The sequence below is a fragment of the Lycorma delicatula genome, chromosome 3 (assembly GCF_047948215.1).
Source record: "Lycorma delicatula isolate Av1 chromosome 3, ASM4794821v1, whole genome shotgun sequence".
In the NCBI taxonomy this organism is placed as follows: Eukaryota; Metazoa; Arthropoda; class Insecta; order Hemiptera; family Fulgoridae; genus Lycorma; species Lycorma delicatula.
Window position 1 is genome coordinate 17,422,429 of NC_134457.1, and position 21,752 is coordinate 17,444,180.

Genomic DNA, 21,752 nt, shown 5'->3' on the forward strand with positions numbered 1-21,752 from the left:
GATAAAAATATAATCATTCTGTTTAAAAGTCTAGCATAATGTGCAAATTGTTTTAATAAAAAAAAACAAAAAAAAACATATATTTTGTTCTTCTACATTTGTCTATTTATAACAATGATCTACTATGTATATAAAATTTAATTATCTACAATAAGAGTAAACTAAACAAGCTACTCTAATAACATAATAAGTCATACTTAACTTTATCATAGGTTTTAATTTTGTAACTAAAACATTTTAATAAATGATCTTTTAATAATTTATTTGATATAGATAAATATAAAATATATGTGATAACACATTATATAATGTATTATTTATTAGAGAATAAATAAGACACACGCCACTTACTACACGTGTACTGAAAAGAATGTCTAATATTTTAAAGAATATTCAAATATTGTTTGTTTTTAATATATTTGTTATATTTAAAAAAAAAACAATAAAATCTGTATTAGAATTTTATTTTTTTTGCAGGATAATAATGTTGCATATACATGAAAATGTTAAAATAGTTAAAAATAATAATAATAATAAATTAAAATAACTCAAATAACTATGAAAAATGATAAAAATTAATGGTTTACATCCTAAACGCCCAATATACAGCCCGCGAGCTGGATACGGAAAATTTTTTCAATATTAGCTTTTTTTATAAGCAGTTGAATAATGGAAAATTAAAAAAAAAAACTTGACAAGAAATATTCAGATCAACTTTTATTTGTGAAAAATCGTTTTCTGTAATGAATCTAAATAAAAGTACAACAAATTCCATAATAAAATTTTGTTTACTTAAATGAATCGAAATATTTTTTTAATTTTAATATTTCGTTCGGTCCGTGAAAAAACGTTTTCTTTCCAATTCGGCTCGGAGGCAAAAACTGTTGGCTACGCCTGGTTTAGATAAAGTGATCGAATCAGAATGAAAAAAAAAAAAATAGCTGACAAAACAGTTGTAAGACTTCTGCAAATGTGGTTTGTTTCTGATGCACGGTTTACAGACACAACTTAATTTAAAATATTTATCATTTTTACTTCCTTGTACAAAGTATTGTTATCGCGAAAAATTTCGATTTTCGGATTTCAACAGAAATATCCATTTTGATCATCCCTGAATTCATTTTCACTAGTTTCGGCGTGACGTTTGTACGTATGTATCTCGCATAACCCAAAAACGATTAACCGTAGAATGTTGAAATTTTGGATTTAGGACTGTTGTAACATCTAGTTGTGTTTCTCACATTTTGATTGAAATCGAATAGACCAACCAAAATCCAAAAAATTTGGATTTTGGATTTTTTCTTAACTGCAGTAATAAGCCCTTATTGAGAGCTTTTCAACGATTGTCATAAGTGGTACTTATTTTCATTGGTTACAGAGTTATAGCCAAATAAAATTTTAATTAATGAAATATTTGGATCTTAGGGGAAGATATATTCTTCAAATCAGACTTCACCTGCTTTTTTTTTTTAACTTTTCTTTTACTTATTTAAATATATTGATTTATTAATAATTATTAAGCTCTAAGTGTAAACAAATTTTTACGATGAATAAAATAATTCAATAACCAAAAAAAATCAGAAGTAATTAATGAAATAAAATGTTATGTACTTTTCATTAAAAAAAAAAAAAATGAGTATATGTAATTTAATAGGCGTACAAGGAAGTCATGTGATTCCACATAAGAATTTTAAAAAAATATAATATTTTTTAATTTTTTTAATTCAATGAATCTAACTAAAGCGCGCGCGCATGCCGTATTTAATTCGAGCGGATGTGGTGAAGGCTTACTAAAATTTAAGTAATTTTAACTTTAAAGGTAACAGTTTTTGTAACTTAAATCCTTCTTTGTCTAATTTTCTTAAATTAATGTATTTTTGATAGTATTATTATTGGATTACCTAGAAAAAAAGTAAAGACCAAAAAAAAAAAAAATTAAGTCAATATTTATAACCGAATCATTAAATAAAGGAAATTCCTTTATTTTTATATTAGCGGCGACGGTGGGCACTAACTAAACTACTGTAATTTCACAACTTACATAGAACAAATTTTGCTTGTACGGTCGGCAGACTGGTGTAGCCGCGAGGGTTAACGTACCAGATACAGATTAACTGGGAGATCGATTTCGAGATCTGGCCAGATAGAGTTACTTTTTTACACTTTAAGTATTATTTATTTATTTCATTTTTAGGGTGGGAGGCGATTTTTCAAAACTTTTTGAAAATATTGTTATTTTTTAATTGTTAAAAAATGTGCCTTAGAAAAATATGACCTTAATTAGGTAAAATATCGAGATACTGTGAGCAGCCGTACTCTACAACCTTACCCCCTTGATATTTTAATTTAAAAATTTAATGACATCATGCTCCATATATAGAAGTAATCTGAGCAAGTTTGTTCAAAATCAGTCCAGTAGTTCTGCAGGTATAAGGTGATTTAGAGGTTAACACCGAACACATGTATATATCACCATAAATATCCGGAAAATTTACATCCGGTTTTTTCTTGGGTGTCATAACGTCAAGATCCGGTGAAAAACCGCATATGCCCAAATTGGACCGATTACAATACTTTCCCTTCTACTGCTATAGCGCTATCTAGACGAGAAAGCAAAAATGGAATTGTTCTACCAATTAAAAAAAGATATTTATAACAAAGAAAATCTCTGTAAAATCCAAAATTGGGTATTGAAATACATTAATTAAACCAGAAGGCCTGTACGCATCAGCATGGATCTTCAGTTTGAAATGAAATGAAATAATAAATGCAATAGAAAAAAGTAAAAGAGAAAAATCACAATAAATGTAGGTGAAAATTAACACAAATTCAGAAGTAATAAAAATACAAATACAATCAAACTGAGAAAATGTCAGATTCCATGTGGAAAAGAAGAGTCTCATTCTTCAGCTAGGATATGAGAATGAATGAGGATTTCAAAACAAATCTTCAACAAAAATGGAGGAAATTGATAGACATCAGTGATTTAATATCATTCATTCATAGTGTTCTGCCATTAGGCCAAGTCCTGTCAGCGGCTGCTGTTCTTCACCTGTTCTATCCTCTGCTAAACTGTTTGTTTCAGAATATTTTCCCTTTTCCATAATCCTGTCCATCATTTGAAATCTCTTCCTTTCCTTCCAATCACCAAGTCTTCTATCGTATCCATTAATAAACACCTTCTTCTCGTACAGTGTTCTAGCCGGTTCCTTTTCCTATATTTATTTACGTTTATCATTTTCTTGTTCTTTCCGATTCTCCTTAATACTTCTTCATTTCCTACATGGTCTGGCAATTTGACATTTGTCATTCTGCACCACACCCACATCTGAAAAGCTGCAATTTGTTTTCTGTCTTCCTTTCTCATCGTCCACGTTTCAGCTCCTTAGAGCATCACATTCCAAGTAAAACATTTCATTTGCTTCTATTCAATATAGAACAGTGTTAAAAAAATTAGACAAGACTTTGAAAACAAGATTTCAAAGGTTTTTCAATTGAAGGAAATAAATAAACCGACAACATTTAGTCAGAAAAGAGAAGGCAAAAACAAAGCAAAAAATTGAGAAAAATTATTGGAAGACCAGGAAAGAAGACGCCCAGAAGAAAGAGAAAAGAACCCAAAATGTTGCTTTATGTGGTTCTTAGTCAGTCAAACCCAAAAAAATAATCGTAATAATACACTTAAACTTCCAAAATTAAATTGTTTTATTGAATTAGTTTTATAAAATTTGTTAAATGTATTTAACCAAGAATTATAAAATAATTTATAATTAGCAAACATATGTTAAATATTTAGTTTTTCAATTTAAGTACGTTTTAAGGGTGTTAAAAATTTCATGGTTATTTTTCATATAATTTTACTCAAAATTAAGGCAATTTCTAAAAATAAATGTCATTAATTCATTTTTACTTTCTCTTTAAGGTGGAAAAGACTATTAACTATGATTTTCAATTTATTTTAATGATGAATTTGTGTTACTGAACTTATATTCAAATCTTGTACATAATAAATGCAGGTTATAATTGACTCTGTAATTTGTTTCACAAAAGCGTACAACAAACCAGAACAATAGTATGATGATTTTAATTTAATTTAGCGCACTCCATTCGAGAAAAAACACTTCTGTTTATTTATAACATAAAAATCAAATAAAAATAACTTGTAATAAAAAAATAAATTAGAAAATTGTGATAAAATTATATATTTATTTTAAAAATTAAAATTTTAAGAAAGTACCTTACTGGTATATTAAAATTTCATCTAGCAAAACAGAAAAAATATTTTTTACCTAAGCTATTTCTTTAATAGCCAATAAGCTGCTGTCTGTTGAACTGGTGTCATCATTTCCCAAATTTATTTACAATATCTTCAATAATATTTTCATATAAACTATCAGTTTCCCATGCTTTTTTCTTATTTAATTGCATCTGAATGCAATTTTTCCAAGTATTTGCATCACTCTATTAACATCTATCAGTAGATTATTATATGTATAAAACAATAATTGTACTTGTACATGGGAGGGACAGAATGATTCAGCCTAAACTACTGCAATATAACTCATGTTGGATTCATATTTATATTTGCTGCACCGTTTTGATATGGCGTGTAAGTGTGAATCCCTCCTCAATTTTGACATTTTTTATGTGTATTTTTCATTTCCCTTTTCTTCATTATTAAAATAAACACATTATTTGTAATTGAGCATCAACCTGTAATTGAGAAGTGAAGAATTAAACTAACAATAGTTGAAGGATTAACTTATTACTTTATTTTAAAACATACTCCTTCCATACTACATTCACATAATTTTTTCTTTGTTTTATTAAATTAAAAAAATTTAGTGTTACCAATTTAAAAAATCATTCACTTGGTGAATTCTGACTGTTAAACTTTTAATTTATCCATTTTCATTTATTAGGTGGTGTTAATAAACAAAACTTTTGATACTGGGCAGAAAATAATCCCTTATAACTTCATAAGCACCCTCTCAACTCTGAACTTGTAACAGTATGGAGCGTGGTTGCTGAATTTCGAATAGTAGGGCCATACATTTTTGAGGAAGAAAGGCAGTCGGTTATAGTAACTTTCAAACATTATGTAAAAATGTTACGGGACTTCTTGTTACCAGAACTTAAACTTGGAAATAAATCAAACTGAAAATTTATTGTTTCAACAAGATGGGATCACTGCTCAGACAACAAGACAATCAATGAATTTCCTTGGAGAAATGTTTCTTGGACGTCTTATTTCATAATGAGGAGACATCAGACCATGGTACAGACCATATCCTATGGTCTGTACCATAGGATAGCATGTGATTTTTTCTCTGGTAATATCTAAAGGCTGAAATCTTTAAACAGAAACCAAAAACTCTTGATAGTTTAAAGGTACTATCCATCAACAAATTGCTGCAATACCATTGGAAATGACAAAAAACTAATGCAGAATTTCAGAGAGAGATAAAGACCTGTGTAGATAGTGAAGGTCGGCATATGAACGACATCATTTTTAAAAATTAATAAAAGGTATGTGAAATAAATAGCAAAAACTGTTCTTTCAGAATATATTTAATTTTTTTTTAATCATATTTGAAATCGGGGAGTTATTTCTATCGAACTCTGTATTATTATTTCTCCTCAATTAACTATAATGTAAAATCTTTTGGTCTCTACATGACAAATTTTCACGGGATGATCAAATAAATCTAATTTACAATAACTGTATTACTTTGAAGCATCCTACATCAGTCATTGTTAGATTTTATTACTGCCATGATCACTCCTATTTCAATACATCTTCAGGCTCATTCTGATTTTATTTTCTAATCAATTCTCAGAGTCCAAAAATGAGATGTCATATCTTTGATTTGTTCCAATAACAATTTACATAAATTAATTTTTAGTGAATTAAAATTTTATAATCCCTCTCTGTCCATTTGACAATAAATTTATGTAATCTATTTTATATTATTTTGTTTATCCTCTGGTATTTATTTGATGTTTTCTTTATTAAAAATGATTTATTTGTTTGTCAAATCAGACAACAAAATTTTTTTCCATTATACCACATAGAATTTTTGAGATATGAGAAAGGACCTAATTAATTTCACTGTGATTTTTAATTAATTACCTAACAATATAATTGATCTGATTTTTCAATAAAATTGAAAAATTTCATTTTACAAAAACAATATCTGTTGATGACTTTTTTAAAAATACCAATTAGATTAATCTAATTTCTGTGTAATAGTAATTTAAATTAAAAAATAAAAACTGAGATAATTAGTTTTCTCTGTAATAAAAATATTAGAATGGTAGACAGATAAGGACCTTGAAACTTAAGTTGTTTTAGTAAATGCTAGATAAGGATTTATTTTTGTTTTTATTCTTTGTGTTTCACAATTTCTGTGTATTTAATCCTGTATGTACTATTTTAATATTTATTTAAATACTGTAAGTACAGTAAGTAAATTACACTACTGTAAGACTGTAAGTAAATATTTTGCAATTAATGCCTTCAAAATTTTTATTTTATTCTTACCAGCTTTATTTATTGATTATTTAATCATAATTACATCACTATTATTTTATATAATTATTGTTGTAAAATAACATAAATTATAACCATTACTTAATTTTTTTCTTTGTGATGGTGCTAAAGTTTTGCCAACTATTTTGTTCTACTCTTCCTGAATAATATATTCCTTTTTAAATACCTGTAAAATAGTGTTTTTACTATTTCTGTTAGAATAGTGATGATCTGTATAATGTATAATTTATTTTGATCAGAATAAAGTACAGGTGTTCAAAAAGTGACGCTAACTTATAGGAAATGACTAAGTTACAATAGTTGTAGTGGGCCTCCATTATACGATTCACATAATTGAATTGGGTGTTGCATGACTTAAACACATGTTGTAATGCTTATTACAGAATTGCAATGACACATCGTTCAGCTTCCCTCTGCAATTCGGGAATGGGGTGAGGATGAGCTTTGTAAGCAGCATCCTTAAGGTATCGCCACAAGAAAACGTCAGGAGGGGGTAAATCAGGAGTCCGAGGGGGCCAAACTCCTTCGGAATCATTTTTCAATGAAAACACTGATTCAAGAAAAGAATAATGTTGTTGGCTATGTGAGCCGTAGCATTTTCCTGCTGAAACCATGTAAACTCAAGCAGGTCTGCAGTTGTAGTGTTTACAAATTGTTGCATCATTTGTATACAGCACTTGCTGTTCACTATGTCATGAAAGAATGTCATGAAGATTCGCCTACGTGACATTGCACACCAAACACCCACTTTTTGTCTGTGCAGAGGAGACTCTTTGCGGCTGATGTGGATTTTCTGTCTGTGCATTCATGTATCCATCAATTGGTCTCGTCAGATTGAAACCGATTATAGAGTTCTTTCCCATCGGGTGTTACAAATGTTGGTAGAAAGCTGCATGTATTCCAGTGTCTGTAGGTAACAAATTGTGAACAACACAAATTTTATACGGATGCATCTTTAAAAATTTGTGTGGACACTACTAATGGAGAGACCAGACTGACTAGATAGGCATCGCATAGACTTCTCAGGACTAACAGAATATGCAGCTTCCATGTCGATCAACTTTTCTGGTGTTAGCTCTTTCAATCGTTCACTTCTGGCTGCATCTGCCACATTCCCTGCCTCTTGGAATTTGTCATACAGCCGCTTGATGAAGGACTTGTTTGGTGCATCCACGTTGTACTTTTCTGTGAAGACATTCAAGGTCTGGGCATAACTGGCACATTTAATGTATTGGGAGGCTCTGTTGCATTGCATAACCCATTTTTCCTCACTTTTCCTCAATTAAACATGTAACTAAAGAAGGAAACATTTTTCCATAAGGTTGTGCCATTTTTTGAACATTAGTTATTTATTATAGTACACATGGTTTATTTTTAATTTTCTAATTGTCCTGTCATAAATGTTGGGTGTGAATGGAATCCATGAAACTTAATCTTCTCATTCTTTCTAAATTTTCTCAATTTATCTTTCTCAATGTTATAGACATTCTTCATCATTATGTGTTATTTTTCTAGTGTGATGTTTTTATTTTTCTAATTTTTTTTCCTACTCTATTGTTCATAATTTCATCCAAATATTTACATTTTTAACCAGATTTATTTTTCCCTGTTTTGAGATTGTATAAATTTTTAGGATCATTTTTTATATTTGTCATTATTTTTTCTTTAGAGAAGGATATCTGAAGGGCTGCCTTTTTATGCTGTTTCTTTTAAATTATATACTTGAGAAATTGGTTCATTTTTAGAGCTTGTAAAAGAACCAGATCATCAGAAAAACTAAACACCTTTTCACTTTATCTTTTTGGATTTTATTTGTAGATAACTATTATTCTTTTTTGAAAAGATTATCAAAGTTTTATCTAGCACCTGACTGAAAAGCGGTGGCAATAAAGAATCTCCTTACCATTTCCAATAACTGTATGGTTCCGAAATGGGTCGCTGATTTCTCTTGTAAATTTAACTTTTGAATGTGTCTCAGTAAGATTAATTTTATTAGATGTAAATACTTTTTGTTCTACGTGACTAGAGGGGGAGGTTTTTTACTGAGTGAGAGCCCCGCACTTGCTGTCAGAACTGGCCTGGTGGCAGCTGGCAGAGCTTTTTCCTCCCCCTACAGAAAAAAAAAATTTGATCAGTGCTGTAGTTTATTTTATTTGAATTCATATGCATAGGGAGATAATATATTCATTAAATTGGTATCTAATAGTTTATATGAGATCACACTAGCAAAATAATACTTTTTTATCATTTTGACAATTTTTTATTTTTATTAGAATATTATTATCTTGTTTTCTGTTTTCTTATGTATGTCAGATACTTGATCAAACTAACCAGGGATATCATGCCACAAAGTTGTCTGATGTAATGGAAGGGAAGGGAGAATAAGATAAGAATAGTTATTTACTCGATAGTCAGGCCTCTTTATGTCAGTGTCATAATAAACAAATAAATAAAACATTTTGTATAATGGAGGTTTATTTTTAATTACTTTCATTTAATGAACTATTGTTATTCATATATTATTATAATGTCATTACGACAAAAAAAAGTGTATTTAATTAAATACTGTGGAATTTGAATTTTATTATCAAAGAAACATATTTTCAAGTATAATTTAATGTAAAATAGGGTTTGCAGTGAATAAAAAAGTTTTTTTTTTTATGTAGTTTGAATTATTGTTTTATTAACAATGATGTATTTTCTATGAATATTTTTTTAAATATTTCCTAATGCTTACATTGCACTCCAACTACTGAACAATAAGCACCCCCCCCCCCAAGCCAATAAGATTTGGATGATGTATGACATGGAAATGAAATGTAGTCTTTACAAACTCAGAACAATCATTCCTGAGATGTGTCGATAATTGAACCCCAACCACCAAAGTTTTCAAATCATTTTAAAAGCAACCAAATTTTACTAGTATTTGAACCTGAAAACCTTTGATTTTGAAAATCAGCTGTTAAACAACTGATTTGCAATGAAGAGTTCACCATCAGACCAGTCTGATGAGCTATATGAAAAAATAAAATGCAACATTTTGATATTTGCAGGTTTAATTCCACTGTTATCATAAAAATAAAGAGAAAAGGACAAAAGCGTTTTAAAGTATTTTTTGACACATTAATGAATATTACTAGTTTTTGTATAAAGAAATTCTTTTAACTATTCTTTGAACTTTTTCTATATTATAACAAAGTTGGAACCGATTCAAAAAACATCCATTTGTTTACAACTCACTTGCCTGTAATAACCTTGATACAATGTTGTAACATTATTTTAGAGAATATATTAAAATATCTCATGACTATATAATGATGAATTTTTATCTTTGTGACTTTTAATTGCTATAGCAATTATACAATGTTACTATGTACAAACATGTATTTTTATCAATCTGAGTTTTATTCAAAAGTTAAAACAAAACTATTAAATGTGTATATACAGTAAAATTGTTGAACCAAGGATTCTGTTATCCATGGTTAGTTAAAAGTTATTCAAAATTATTGTTGTTTAAGACAGAATGAAATAAAGTTACTGAAGTGAATCTAAATATTATGAACAATTTTTCTATAAACAAACAGAATATTCTGTGAATTTATAACTGATTATGAAAGAATGTTTCATAAAAAGTGATAACAAACCAAAAATTTCAAGCTATACAGAAAACTAACAAAATTAGTTACATTACTTTTTCAAAACAATTTTAACTTCTGGTTCTGCATAACAATCAGCTTTTACAATAACAATTGACAGATTATTAAATATACCTATTACGAAAAAATTAGATATAACTGTACAATGAAAGTAAACATTAAAAAATTTGACTTTGAAGAAACACATTGAATAAAATAATTGTCATTTTTTCTTAAAATGTTAATTTAATTGAATTTTGTTCCAATTAAAAACTAACAACTAATAACTTTTTCACTGTTAATCTGAAAAACTCAAAGTTTTTTTAATTCTTTTATTTATAGTCGCATCAACAGTTAAAGTCATTAGCAACTTATCAGTGTAATGTAATTTTACTTCTCTCTCTTTTTTTGTTTAGCCCCTGGAACCACCATAAGGTATTACTTATAAGGATGAATGAATAAGGATGATGTATGAAAATAAATGAAGTGTAGTCTTGAACAGTCTCAGGTCAACTGTTTCTGAGATAAGTGGTTAATTGAAACCCAACCATATGTAACTGTACCAGTAAATATATAGTCTTGAACAAACTCAGGCCGACCATTCCTGAGACATGTGATTAATTGAAACCCAACAGCCAAAGAAAATACCAGTATCCATGATCTAGTATTCAAATTCGAATAAAAGCAATTATCTTTATTAGGATTTGAACCTGAGAACTTTGACTTTGAAATCGGCTGATTTGTAACAAGTATACCACTAGACCAACCGGATTAGTTTATTCAAAATTTAAAGAACTGAAAACGTATTATTTTATCTATTTTTAGTACTTTTTTTAGAATCAGTTAATTATTTTTTAATTAATTCATTTTTTTAAAAATCTGTTAGTTTAATTTCATTTTAAATTATGGACGTACTTACTAAAAGAATGTGTACTGCTTGAAAAATAGCAGTTTGAAAAAGGTATAAAAGATGAAGAATGTTTGTATTGATAAAAATAAGAAATACAGCACAGAAATGACATAAAAGTTTTTATTGCATGTGACCTTATGATTCCTCTCTAGAATAGATTAATATGTATATATTTTTTTCAAGATTTCTAAAACATCTTTAAAAATTGTATATTTAAATACATAGAATACCAAAATGAAATCAAACCTAATAACATTACTCATTAACAATCTATATAAACAAAAGACAATCTTCGTTTTGTGTGTGGCCTAATAACACAAAAACTACTGAACCAATTTTGTTGAAAATTTCACAATTTATTATTATTTTTCCCAGGAGTGTTTACGTTATTAGTTCCATAATATTTAACAATTTAATCACATAACTGTCTGAAGAAGTTGATATTGATATTGACAACGATCGATATAGACTGTCGCCGAATGGCTTAGACTGCACGTGGCAATTAATAACCTTGTGGTAGCCCTGAAAAGGGCCGTTTTTGTCGGCTTCGACGGCTCGTAATTAATTGTGGTATCCCTGAAAATGGTAGTTTTTTGCGTTAGCTCTGAGAAGAGCTGTTGGGTCCGGAAGCTGGTTTCCGGCGGAGTCGGGGAGTTGTGGCTCGTCCATTAAAATCAGATCTCATTAAAATAAGATCCATTAAAATCAATTCCCCCTAAGCGGCAATTGGGTCCCCCACTACAGCGTAGCCCCCAGAACACCGCAGTGTCGGTCGTCTTTCGCCGGCGCGGTTCTCCCGAGTGATCTCACGTTGGGCCGGTTTCTGCTGCCGAGTCCGCCAGCCAGGACGATTGAAGCGGTAAGATAGCGTTGGCATCCCCGCCAACATGGGAACCGGAGGTCCCACGCTGAGGCTGCCAGGTAACTTCTGTCTTCTCCAGGTGGTGGTCGACGATGAATTAAAAATTTACTCTCATGCACGTTTTTTTATTGAAGCCTGAAAGTGGTGGGATCGCAGCGCCGCTATGGTGGGAGAACGGCGCGGTCATCTGCGCGGCAGGAGTGACGCTTGTACCAGCGCGTACGTATACTGTGCTCCAGCTGACATCTGAGCTGTTGTCCGCCGATGTTAAATTAGGCATATATATTGTAACAAGTAGTAGTGAGATTGGTGAGGTTTTAACAGGGGTAAACATTATGACAATAGGGGAAGCATTGCAGGTTCCACTAGTATAATAATCAATGATGATGACAAACAAATTAAAACTGTACCAAATCATCAGTATAGATTGAATAATTTTTCAGTTAAAATTTATTCTATTTAAGTTATGTGAAAGGAACTTAAACTGGAACTAATGCATGAAATTCCTGTATAAAATTAAAAAAAAATTATTAAATCTGTGTATTTGATAAAGAATAAGGCTTGGAAAGAATAATATAGAGATGCAGATTAAATTTATTTTTTGAAGTCAGATATAATACTTAATATGCACACATATTTATGAAACACTCATTGATAAAGTTGATGCAAAATAAACAATAAAAATAAACAAATATAACCAAAGATTTTAGAAATCATCATACACAACTAATTAAAACAGCAGGATTTAAAATAACTTTCAGGAGATATAACATTAGAAATCATAATAATACAGAACACAAACACTATGACTAAGCAGTGTACCAAGAAAAAGAACTGTGCAGTTTTAAATTAAATTTAGTTTATACTGCAATTCAGTGTGAGCACCATTTACAACCATGCAACATCAAACCAATAATCCACCTCATTTCACACTCTGATGAGGATGTCTGCAGGAATTGCTTCCATGGCTGCTGTTATTCTTTGGTGCAAATGGACAAGTGACGAAATCTTTTTAGTATACAATATCTTTTATCTAGCCCCAAAAGAAGAAATCTATCAGCGTCAAATCAGCGATAGGAGCTTCAATGCCTATCTAGCCTTTTGGGAACCTGTCTTTGAGTGCAGTTTGCTAACTGCTATTTTTTGTTAAAAAATATGTTCTATTGTTCATTTGATAAAATTAAGGTTTAAACATAAATAAATTTAAAAAAAAGATCAAATTAAGAACTTCCTCATTTTATTGAAGTAAATTAAAAATTGTATGTCATTCAAAATATTGTTATAAAAACGATTGCATTTTAAAAGTAAAAATTGTCTGATACATTGGGAAATTATAGTTTATTTTATATAAATCAATATCACGTTTAAAATTTTTTTAAATGTAAGAGAATGTTTCAATAAATTTTATCACCCTTACACCTTCAGAAATAGCAATTAAACTAATGTATTTTATACATATGCATCTGGTTATTATAAAATATTTCATGAAATTCTATAAACTTGTAAGCAAAAATCTCCAAGTAGTATATATATTTAAATTCCACTGTTTTACTTTCTCAAAAATAAGTTATTAAACAAATTTCAAGGTTAAATATCTATTTTAGTTTCAATTTTACAAATATTTCGTTAATTTATTCTAACTACAACCCGCCAGGTTAAACTTATCATTGCAAAGTCAACTGATTTTCAAAATTGAGAGTCCTAAGGTTCGAGTCCTTGTAAAGAAAGTTGCTTTTGTATGGATTTGAATACTAGACTGTGGATACTGGTGTTCTTTGGTGATTGGATTTCAATTAACCACACTAGGAAGGCAGTGGCAAACCACCCATAAAACCTGTTAGGAAAATCCAAAAATTGGAATCGCCAAGGTTCAAACACGACTGTGGTGAATTATTTGATAATAAATATAAAATTAAATTTATTTGAAATAATGATAAATAAAAGTTTTTTATCTTTTTTTTCTTTTTTATTAAAAGTATCCTTTAAGATTAGCTTAATCATAAGCTATTAAATAAGATTTTTAAAAAATAAAACTGATTTAAAAAAAAGTAAAAATTAAAAAAATATCTTTTGAGCCTTCTCAAGATTTCAAATTTAAGCATACAATGCCAAGTTAAAAACAACATTTAACAACTTACTTATCCCCTTATATACCTCCAACTTCAAAAGCTGAAATATAAAGAATTAAGAACCTATTATTTTTTACTTTTACTGTGGCTATTTAAGTGAGTTTTATTATTATTATTATTAACTATATTTATATTTTTAAAGTTTATTTTGCATTTTTAACCTTTTTTTTTTATTTAAAATTTGGATAGGCCGATAAAAAAACTCTTATGAAGAAAAGCTGAAACCTCTTCAAAAATGCAAAGATGGAAAACCTGTGTCTTGATAAAAAAGAAAAGAATTCTTGATTAAAAAGAAAACAAAAGAACCTACAATATCAGACATGTACAAAACATTTCTTTACTTTTAAGTTTTCCAAGTAATTTTCATGAATTTTCCTTTAAAACTACCAGAATGATGTCAACCTATACATCATTATGTGATAAAAATTCAGCATTAACAAAAATCATAAAAATTAAAGTTGTTTAATCATCTATACATCTATATATATAGGGAAATTATATTATGTTTAAAAAATCTTCCACTTAAGTTATTTGGAAAAATCTACAACTGGCTCTCCACTGGACAAAAGAAATATACAGCAGAACTTCCTGTACTAGACAAGAATCATTAAAATCAGTCTGCTTAGTGAAGTATAAGACTTGAATACACATATATGTATTATATTATATATATACAGGTCAAACTGATAACATTTTCCTGATTTAACACTGATAAGATAAAATACTTTTATTTTTTTCAAAAACTTATTAAAACAAAATGAATGGCAAAGTTATTTGTGGCAAATAACTTTGAATGAATGGCAAAGTTATAAATAAAAGACATAAATAAACAGCAAAGTTATATATCCAATGATTTATGTAGATCAAATGATAATTTTCAAATAAAGAATTTATTTAATAAAATTCATCATTTATCAGTGGTATCAATCAACTCATAGTCAGTGAGGATGTGGGATGATATATATTGCCATTTCCAAAAAAGATATACATATATTTTCCAATTTATTGCTGTTATCTTTACTTAATATTGAATTATTATCAAGCATAATTATGCATAGCCTAATGATATTCGGATATTAATGGAATTTTAATGTGACAATTCAAGAAAATTACTGGGAAAATTTAGAGTTAAAAAAATAAATACATACTCACACACTCCAAAGCGACTTAGGTTGTGCTAGGCAACATTCTTTTTGCATTGCCTAAATATATATATTTTTTCATATTTTAACACATCTGATTTTTTTTTAAAACTAAATCATCTTCAATAAATGCCAATAAAAACTAAAAATTTTCCAATTCTTTTTTACATCTTGATTTTTGAAGTTGTCACCTAATAATAAATTGACTCCAATCTGGGACCTTTTGGATGAAAGGTTGAGACATTACCATTCTACCATGGAGATTGGCATATTATTAATGACAGTACTAAACTGTTGACTAGATAGAGAGGTGAGATTACCTAAAACTTTCTGGCTCACACCTTACAATACTGAAAAAGAACATCCCTGCCTCCCTCAAATAAATGGATTATACAATAAATTGAATACACTAGTATATGCTATTTGTGAAATTGTTACTAGGCGGGTGTTTTCCCCTATGGGGTTGGGATGTTTGTGGAATTGAGAAAATGGGTTAAGAGAGAAGTTTTTATTTTCCTACAAAAAAAATTATTATCATTTTATATTTATGATTAGCATATTTGGTACATTTTAAAGTAATTATTTTAACGATATTTATTAATTCAAAAATGTAAATTTAATTATTTTGATGATACTTATTAATTCAAAAAACGTAAATTTTTGTTTAAATTTTATTTTCAGAAGCTTCTTTTAGAGCAAATCGAAATCATTCTCTTCATGGTCCACTTAGAGTTTTACGTCTTTGTGTTCTGAGTGTTATTTTTCCTGGAATATTAGTTGGAGTTCCATTATATATGAGATATTTTGTTTATGGGGAGCAAGTTTATCCAGTCGGTATGTCTGATATGAGACTTGTAGATCATCGTATATCGACAACATGGTGTCAGGTAAATATTAAACATACTATATAGACTAATGTTTTCTTTGAAATGCACAAAAGTTAAGAAAAATTGATTTATATATATATATACAATTATGTTAAATAAATAAGATTGGACTAAATGAATTAGTTTATAGAAGTAAATGGGCAAGCTAAATATTTCTCTTTTGAAAGGAATTTTATTACAGTACCCTTAAAATTTTATAATAAATGTGAATGATTGTTATTATTTACATATTACACATCCAAAGAAAAAATACCTTCAACAGCCTTAGCCAGGTTAATTTACCTTCCAGATTAATAGTGAAGAAAGATCGTGCATGAATAATCAGTGAACATGATTATGCAATTAGATTAAATGTGGCTGTCATCTTTTAGTAAAATACCATTAGAAACAATATCTACTTATATAAATCTTAGTAAACTAGTTATACTCCTACCTACACTCAGAAAACCTGCTAAAGAGCTGAACAAATGAAAAAAACATCTGTTAAAACCAAAAAAGCCAATAAATTTTGCATAACTTTTTGAGCTTAGTCTGTGATAGTTTTATTTTAAGTACGCCATAGGATTTTTAAATATTAATGATTTGTTTGTTATTATTATTTAAAATTGATTTGATCAATTTTAAAATAGAAACTGAAAAACGATTTTCCATTTTCTCATAATGGAAATTTTCTATTATTTTGAAAATAGATTTTAGATAAACAATTTAGTAAACAATTTTAGAAATTGATTTCTATTATAAATTCCTTTCTAAAGGTTCTGGGTATTTCACTAGGTGATAGAAGATGCAGATTGTATCAAAGTATGCCTCATTTTGAATTTTGTTTCAGCCTTTACTCAAAATACGTGTAACCAATTTTTTAAGAAAAATATAAATACATATATTTCAGGAATAGCAAAATAAACACATTTTTAAAGATATGAAATTTAAAAAAAGAGAATGTTCAGTTTGATCTGATTTTACTCCTTTTACCTGATGGGTTTCAGAACACTTGCAATTAATATCCTGTAGTACGATTTCCATATAAGTAAACATTTCAATTAAATTTTGAGCCTTAATATAAAATCTGTTTAATAATGTTAGAGAAAACTAATAAAATGTGAAATTTATTCCATTTCATCCATTTGTCTACAAAGGTCTAAAATTTAATACAATTAAGATATAGACAGAATTACTTTGGCATAATTTGGTGGTTCAGCTGGTTTAGAAATGCTAAGCAAAATCTAAAAAAAACAATTATTTTGGGTATGACCCAAAATAATTGCTGACAATCCTCTTGCTAGATTGGGGCTAAAATTTAGCAGAAGTTAGAATTTTGTCAACAAATAATTTTCCTATTTTCAGAAGTTTTTAGTAATCCATTTTGAAAATATACAACAAAAACTACAAACAAATTAAGCTAGTTATATTCTCAATTTAATTACCTAATTTTTGAATTCAACTTATATAAAATTTAAGTCAGATTTCTAGCTTTAACGTTCATGGAATCCACAGATATTTATAGAAAAACAGACCAACTTATATGCATGGACATACGTACATTCATCCTTTCAGAATTTTCCATGGGTTTTTTGTGTTTCTTGATTAGAGGGAGTCATGAAACATTTTGACGTTATGTAACATTTGAAGAAACTCCCACTACCAAAATTTTGATCAGTCATCATACTTTCCCTTTTAATTGGCTGTATACTTGGTACACCAATTGTACCAAGGTAAAAGTATTACTGTTATTTTATATCTTTTTCACTATTTCATTCCATACTTTTACGTAGAGGTCAGATGAAATGAAAGATAGAGTCAGATTTTGTTTTCAAGTGTTAAAAGATCCAGTGTAATCTGAACATTAAAAAACTCTGACTCGGTAAGTGTGTCAGAAGGGTGGATTTCCAGTTTTAGTTAACCTTGGAAATATACTCAAAACCCAGTTTGTTTGCTTCTAGCTCTGGTTCCTGTGTACCGATTCACTTGAAAATCAATAGGGCTCTATTTCCAATAGGCTTACATCATTCCACCAAATTTTGTCAAAATTGGTTAAAATTTGCACTCGGTAGAGTAGACGAAAAATCATATACATACGTATATAAGTATATGAACATGTATTGTGCCAAGTACGTAGGCACAGTAACAACTTCCAAATTCTTTGGAAATCTGTTAATAAGTAATAATAATCCATTAAAACTATTACCCTTTTAGAAGAAGTAAAAACTTTCAATAAAACAAGATTTCTGTATTGCTTACCCATCCTTTAAACTTATAGTACGGGTAAATTGAAATTAAGTTATTTTTCTAAAATTATTTAGTTGAATGTAACAAACAAATAATTTTTTAATACAAACATATTCATTAATTGCATTAATTTACAATTATGTTCATACTAAATTAAGTACAAAACTCATAATTATGAACATAGGTAAAAGTATAATTTTTTCAGAAAATTTGCTATCTATAATCTATTTGTACAAAATAATCAAAGCTCTTTTTATGTCCAGTGGGCATAAATAGGCAATTATTTTTAAAGCATGACTCCCCCTAATTAGATACTGATCTTTGTTTATAAGTTTTCAATTCTCTGGAAGTACAATTTGTAGCTTTTAATTAAAAAAATAGAGAATGTTAAAGCTTATATGATGCAATTTATATGTGGATATAAATTGTCAAATGATTTCACAACCATTGTTGTTATTTTCAGTTTTGTTTATGCCCATACTGTTTGACAATGAAAATTATCTATAATTATACTATTTTGAAAAGACAAACAGAAGGAAATTTAATAAATACAAATTATTTAATAACTTACTTCAAAACATCACTAAAGATAATTGTAAAAGCAATTGGAAGTGTTTTGAAGCCACATGTTAAACTTTTTATACTTATTTAAAATGTTGTGTTGATTAAGCTTGTCATTTTAAAAGTTTATAGATTTATTATATTATGATTATTACACTTCAAAAATGAACAAACGTATTAAAAATTAAAGACAATGGAGGTTGATGACCACATGCATACAAATAAATTATACTGAGTACATAGACATATGAAGTAACTTATTCATAGACAACGTTAGTTACTTGACACATATACTGTGTATCTGCCAAATTGAATATATAATTCTACATTATGATACAGTGTTGTCATATTATATGGTGTATATAAAACATTTTTACAAATATGGTGTTCAAATGTTATCCTCAAGGTTGTTTTGACTGTCATCAGTATACCATTAGTAGTTAGTGAAGCCTAGATATCATTGAGTTGGAGTACTAGAATTATGTAAAACAAAAGCCAACTTTTAGCAGCAGAAATATCTATTAATTATTAAAAAAATTTTTCCTGAAAAAAAATCGTTTTCCTCTACATATATATATGTATAGAAGAATTCTCTGTCATATGCAGAAATGATCTGATTAATTGAATTCATGCCTATAGGCAGATATCCATTACAAAAACTATCATTAGATGTTCTGGAATCTATTCCACTTATATTTGGACAAAAATAGGTCAGTAAGAAACTACCTATTACATCCTCATTCCATGATAGAATGAAACTTTTTATTGTTATTTTCATGAGTGTACCAACTTCTTTACATTAGAAAACTCATAAACCTTGGACATTCATCAAAGTATTAGATAAAATGAAAACGAGACCCAGCCAAACCGAGTTACTTTTTTACATTAAATATTATTCATTTATTTAATTCTACTGCTCATCTGTGATGTCACAATATAGCTGTAGTTTACGGCATTTTTTGAGATAGAGGGGCTGTATTGTGCAAAAGTTTTTTTTGCAATTATTGTTATTTTTTAATTGTTAACAAATGTGCCTAAGAAAAATATGACCTGAATTAGACAAAATCTTGGAATACTGACGGTGGTGACCTTACTCTACAGTCTCACCCCCTTGACCTTTTAATTTGAAAATTTATTGACATCATTGCCCCATATAGAAGTAATCTGACTAAGTTTGGTCAAAATCATTCCAGTAGTTCTGGAGGTAGAAGGTGATTTAGAGGTTGGGATATTAAATATTTCCAGATGTAAGAAAATTTACCTTGGTGTGACAATCGAAAAGTCACTACAGTTCAGCGAACACGTTTTGGAGTTGCTGTTAAAGGGCTGAAAGGACTCAAGCGTTAAGTCGTCTGATGACTTCACAGATTGCACTGCTGGTGTCTAAACGTCAAGCCATTATGTAGGCGGTTTTTTCCATTATGTTACATGCTGCACCTGTTTGGAAGGATGCAGTTGGTATACAGAGAAATCTAATCAGAGTAGAGAGAATTCATTGAAGAGCCTTGTTAAGTGTGGTTGCAGCATATCGGACGACTTCTTAAGATGTGGTATGTGTACTGGGCGTTATCTAGTTTTTCTATTAAGAATTTGCCAAACATTTCTTTTTTTCACTTCTTAAACCTCTTCATTTCTAACTGCCAATTAATGTAATTTCCAATATTCTTCTGAAACATTAACATTTCATTAACTTCTATTTTTTAATTTACTGGCTTTTTTATAATCAGTGTTTCATTGCCTCTTAGCAGTTACTCCATCCAAATTTACTTAAAAAAATTCATTCTAATTCTTAAATATATCTTATATTATTTATCTTTTCCTCCTAAAGGTTCTTTGTAATTTATACATAAAAAATACAAAATCTAGCAGGCATTACTTGTCATACTTTAGAAATCTTAAACTCACAGATGGGCAGTAATTGTAGGAGTGTCTGAAGTAACGTTGGCAATTGCTTCATAATAAGTAACAGTATAGTGGAGAGAATAGTGTACTATGACAGGATGTTAAAGATCATCTCAACCTGTACATCAATCTAAACTTTGATTAGTATGAATGTCACAAATTTCCTTCTGTCAGCCTCAGTATGGTTTTTTCCATCAAAGTTAGGATTACTCCTTGTACTTCACACTTGGAGGGATCATGAATTGCAGTATTCATTATAAATGGATAAATATGAACAACAACAAAACGATTAAACTATTATTGCTAACAGCTAACTACTGATTGAAATAATTGAGCTATGCAATCACCATCTGTTTACATTGAGTACATAGGCAGCAGTTCAAAACGAACCTTACTTTAAAAACACACCATACATGTACAATAAAGCATTGTATACAAATGACTAATTATAGAGTATTGAACCCTATTATGGCTATTTATTTCACAATATAATTTACTTTCATTTATTTATATTGTTACAGTAATTTGTTAAAATATTTTGTTTCTACCTATTAGAATAAGAGAATATATGTTATGTTTTTAAATATTTTTTGTTTCATTATCTATTCATGAAGTTTTGTAAGCAGCATTAAACATATTTTAGTCATATGTCATTTAACCTGGTTTAATGCTACTCTCCTCTTGTTCTAATCAGAACATATAAACTACATAAGACAATTTCAGTTATTTGTTTTACATAGACTCTTTACAGTCTTCTTTTTATTCTGTGTATGAGGGCTCATTTTGTAAATAAATAAACCTAATTTTATTTTAAAAATGATTTGGTCATTAACATGTTAATATTCAGGCTTATGTCAGTTCCCTGACTGATTTACCTCAGATTTTTTTTTTTTACTGTTAATAAGCTTTCCTGGACTCTCTTTATACTATAGATCATACATCTCA

The 21,752-nt window shown here is 28.8% G+C and overlaps 1 protein-coding gene across 3 annotated transcripts in view; it reads left to right on the forward strand.

The window, feature by feature from the left end:
• The window catches only part of LOC142321412 (uncharacterized), a 111,255-nt gene that overhangs the window by 78,773 nt on the left and 10,730 nt on the right, over positions 1–21,752 (forward strand). For all 3 annotated transcript variants that reach the window (XM_075359479.1, XM_075359481.1, XM_075359480.1), the window contains one exon: positions 15,913–16,118. In XM_075359479.1, coding sequence (XP_075215594.1) covers positions 15,913–16,118 — 206 coding nt within the window. The remainder of the gene's footprint in view (positions 1–15,912; positions 16,119–21,752) is intronic.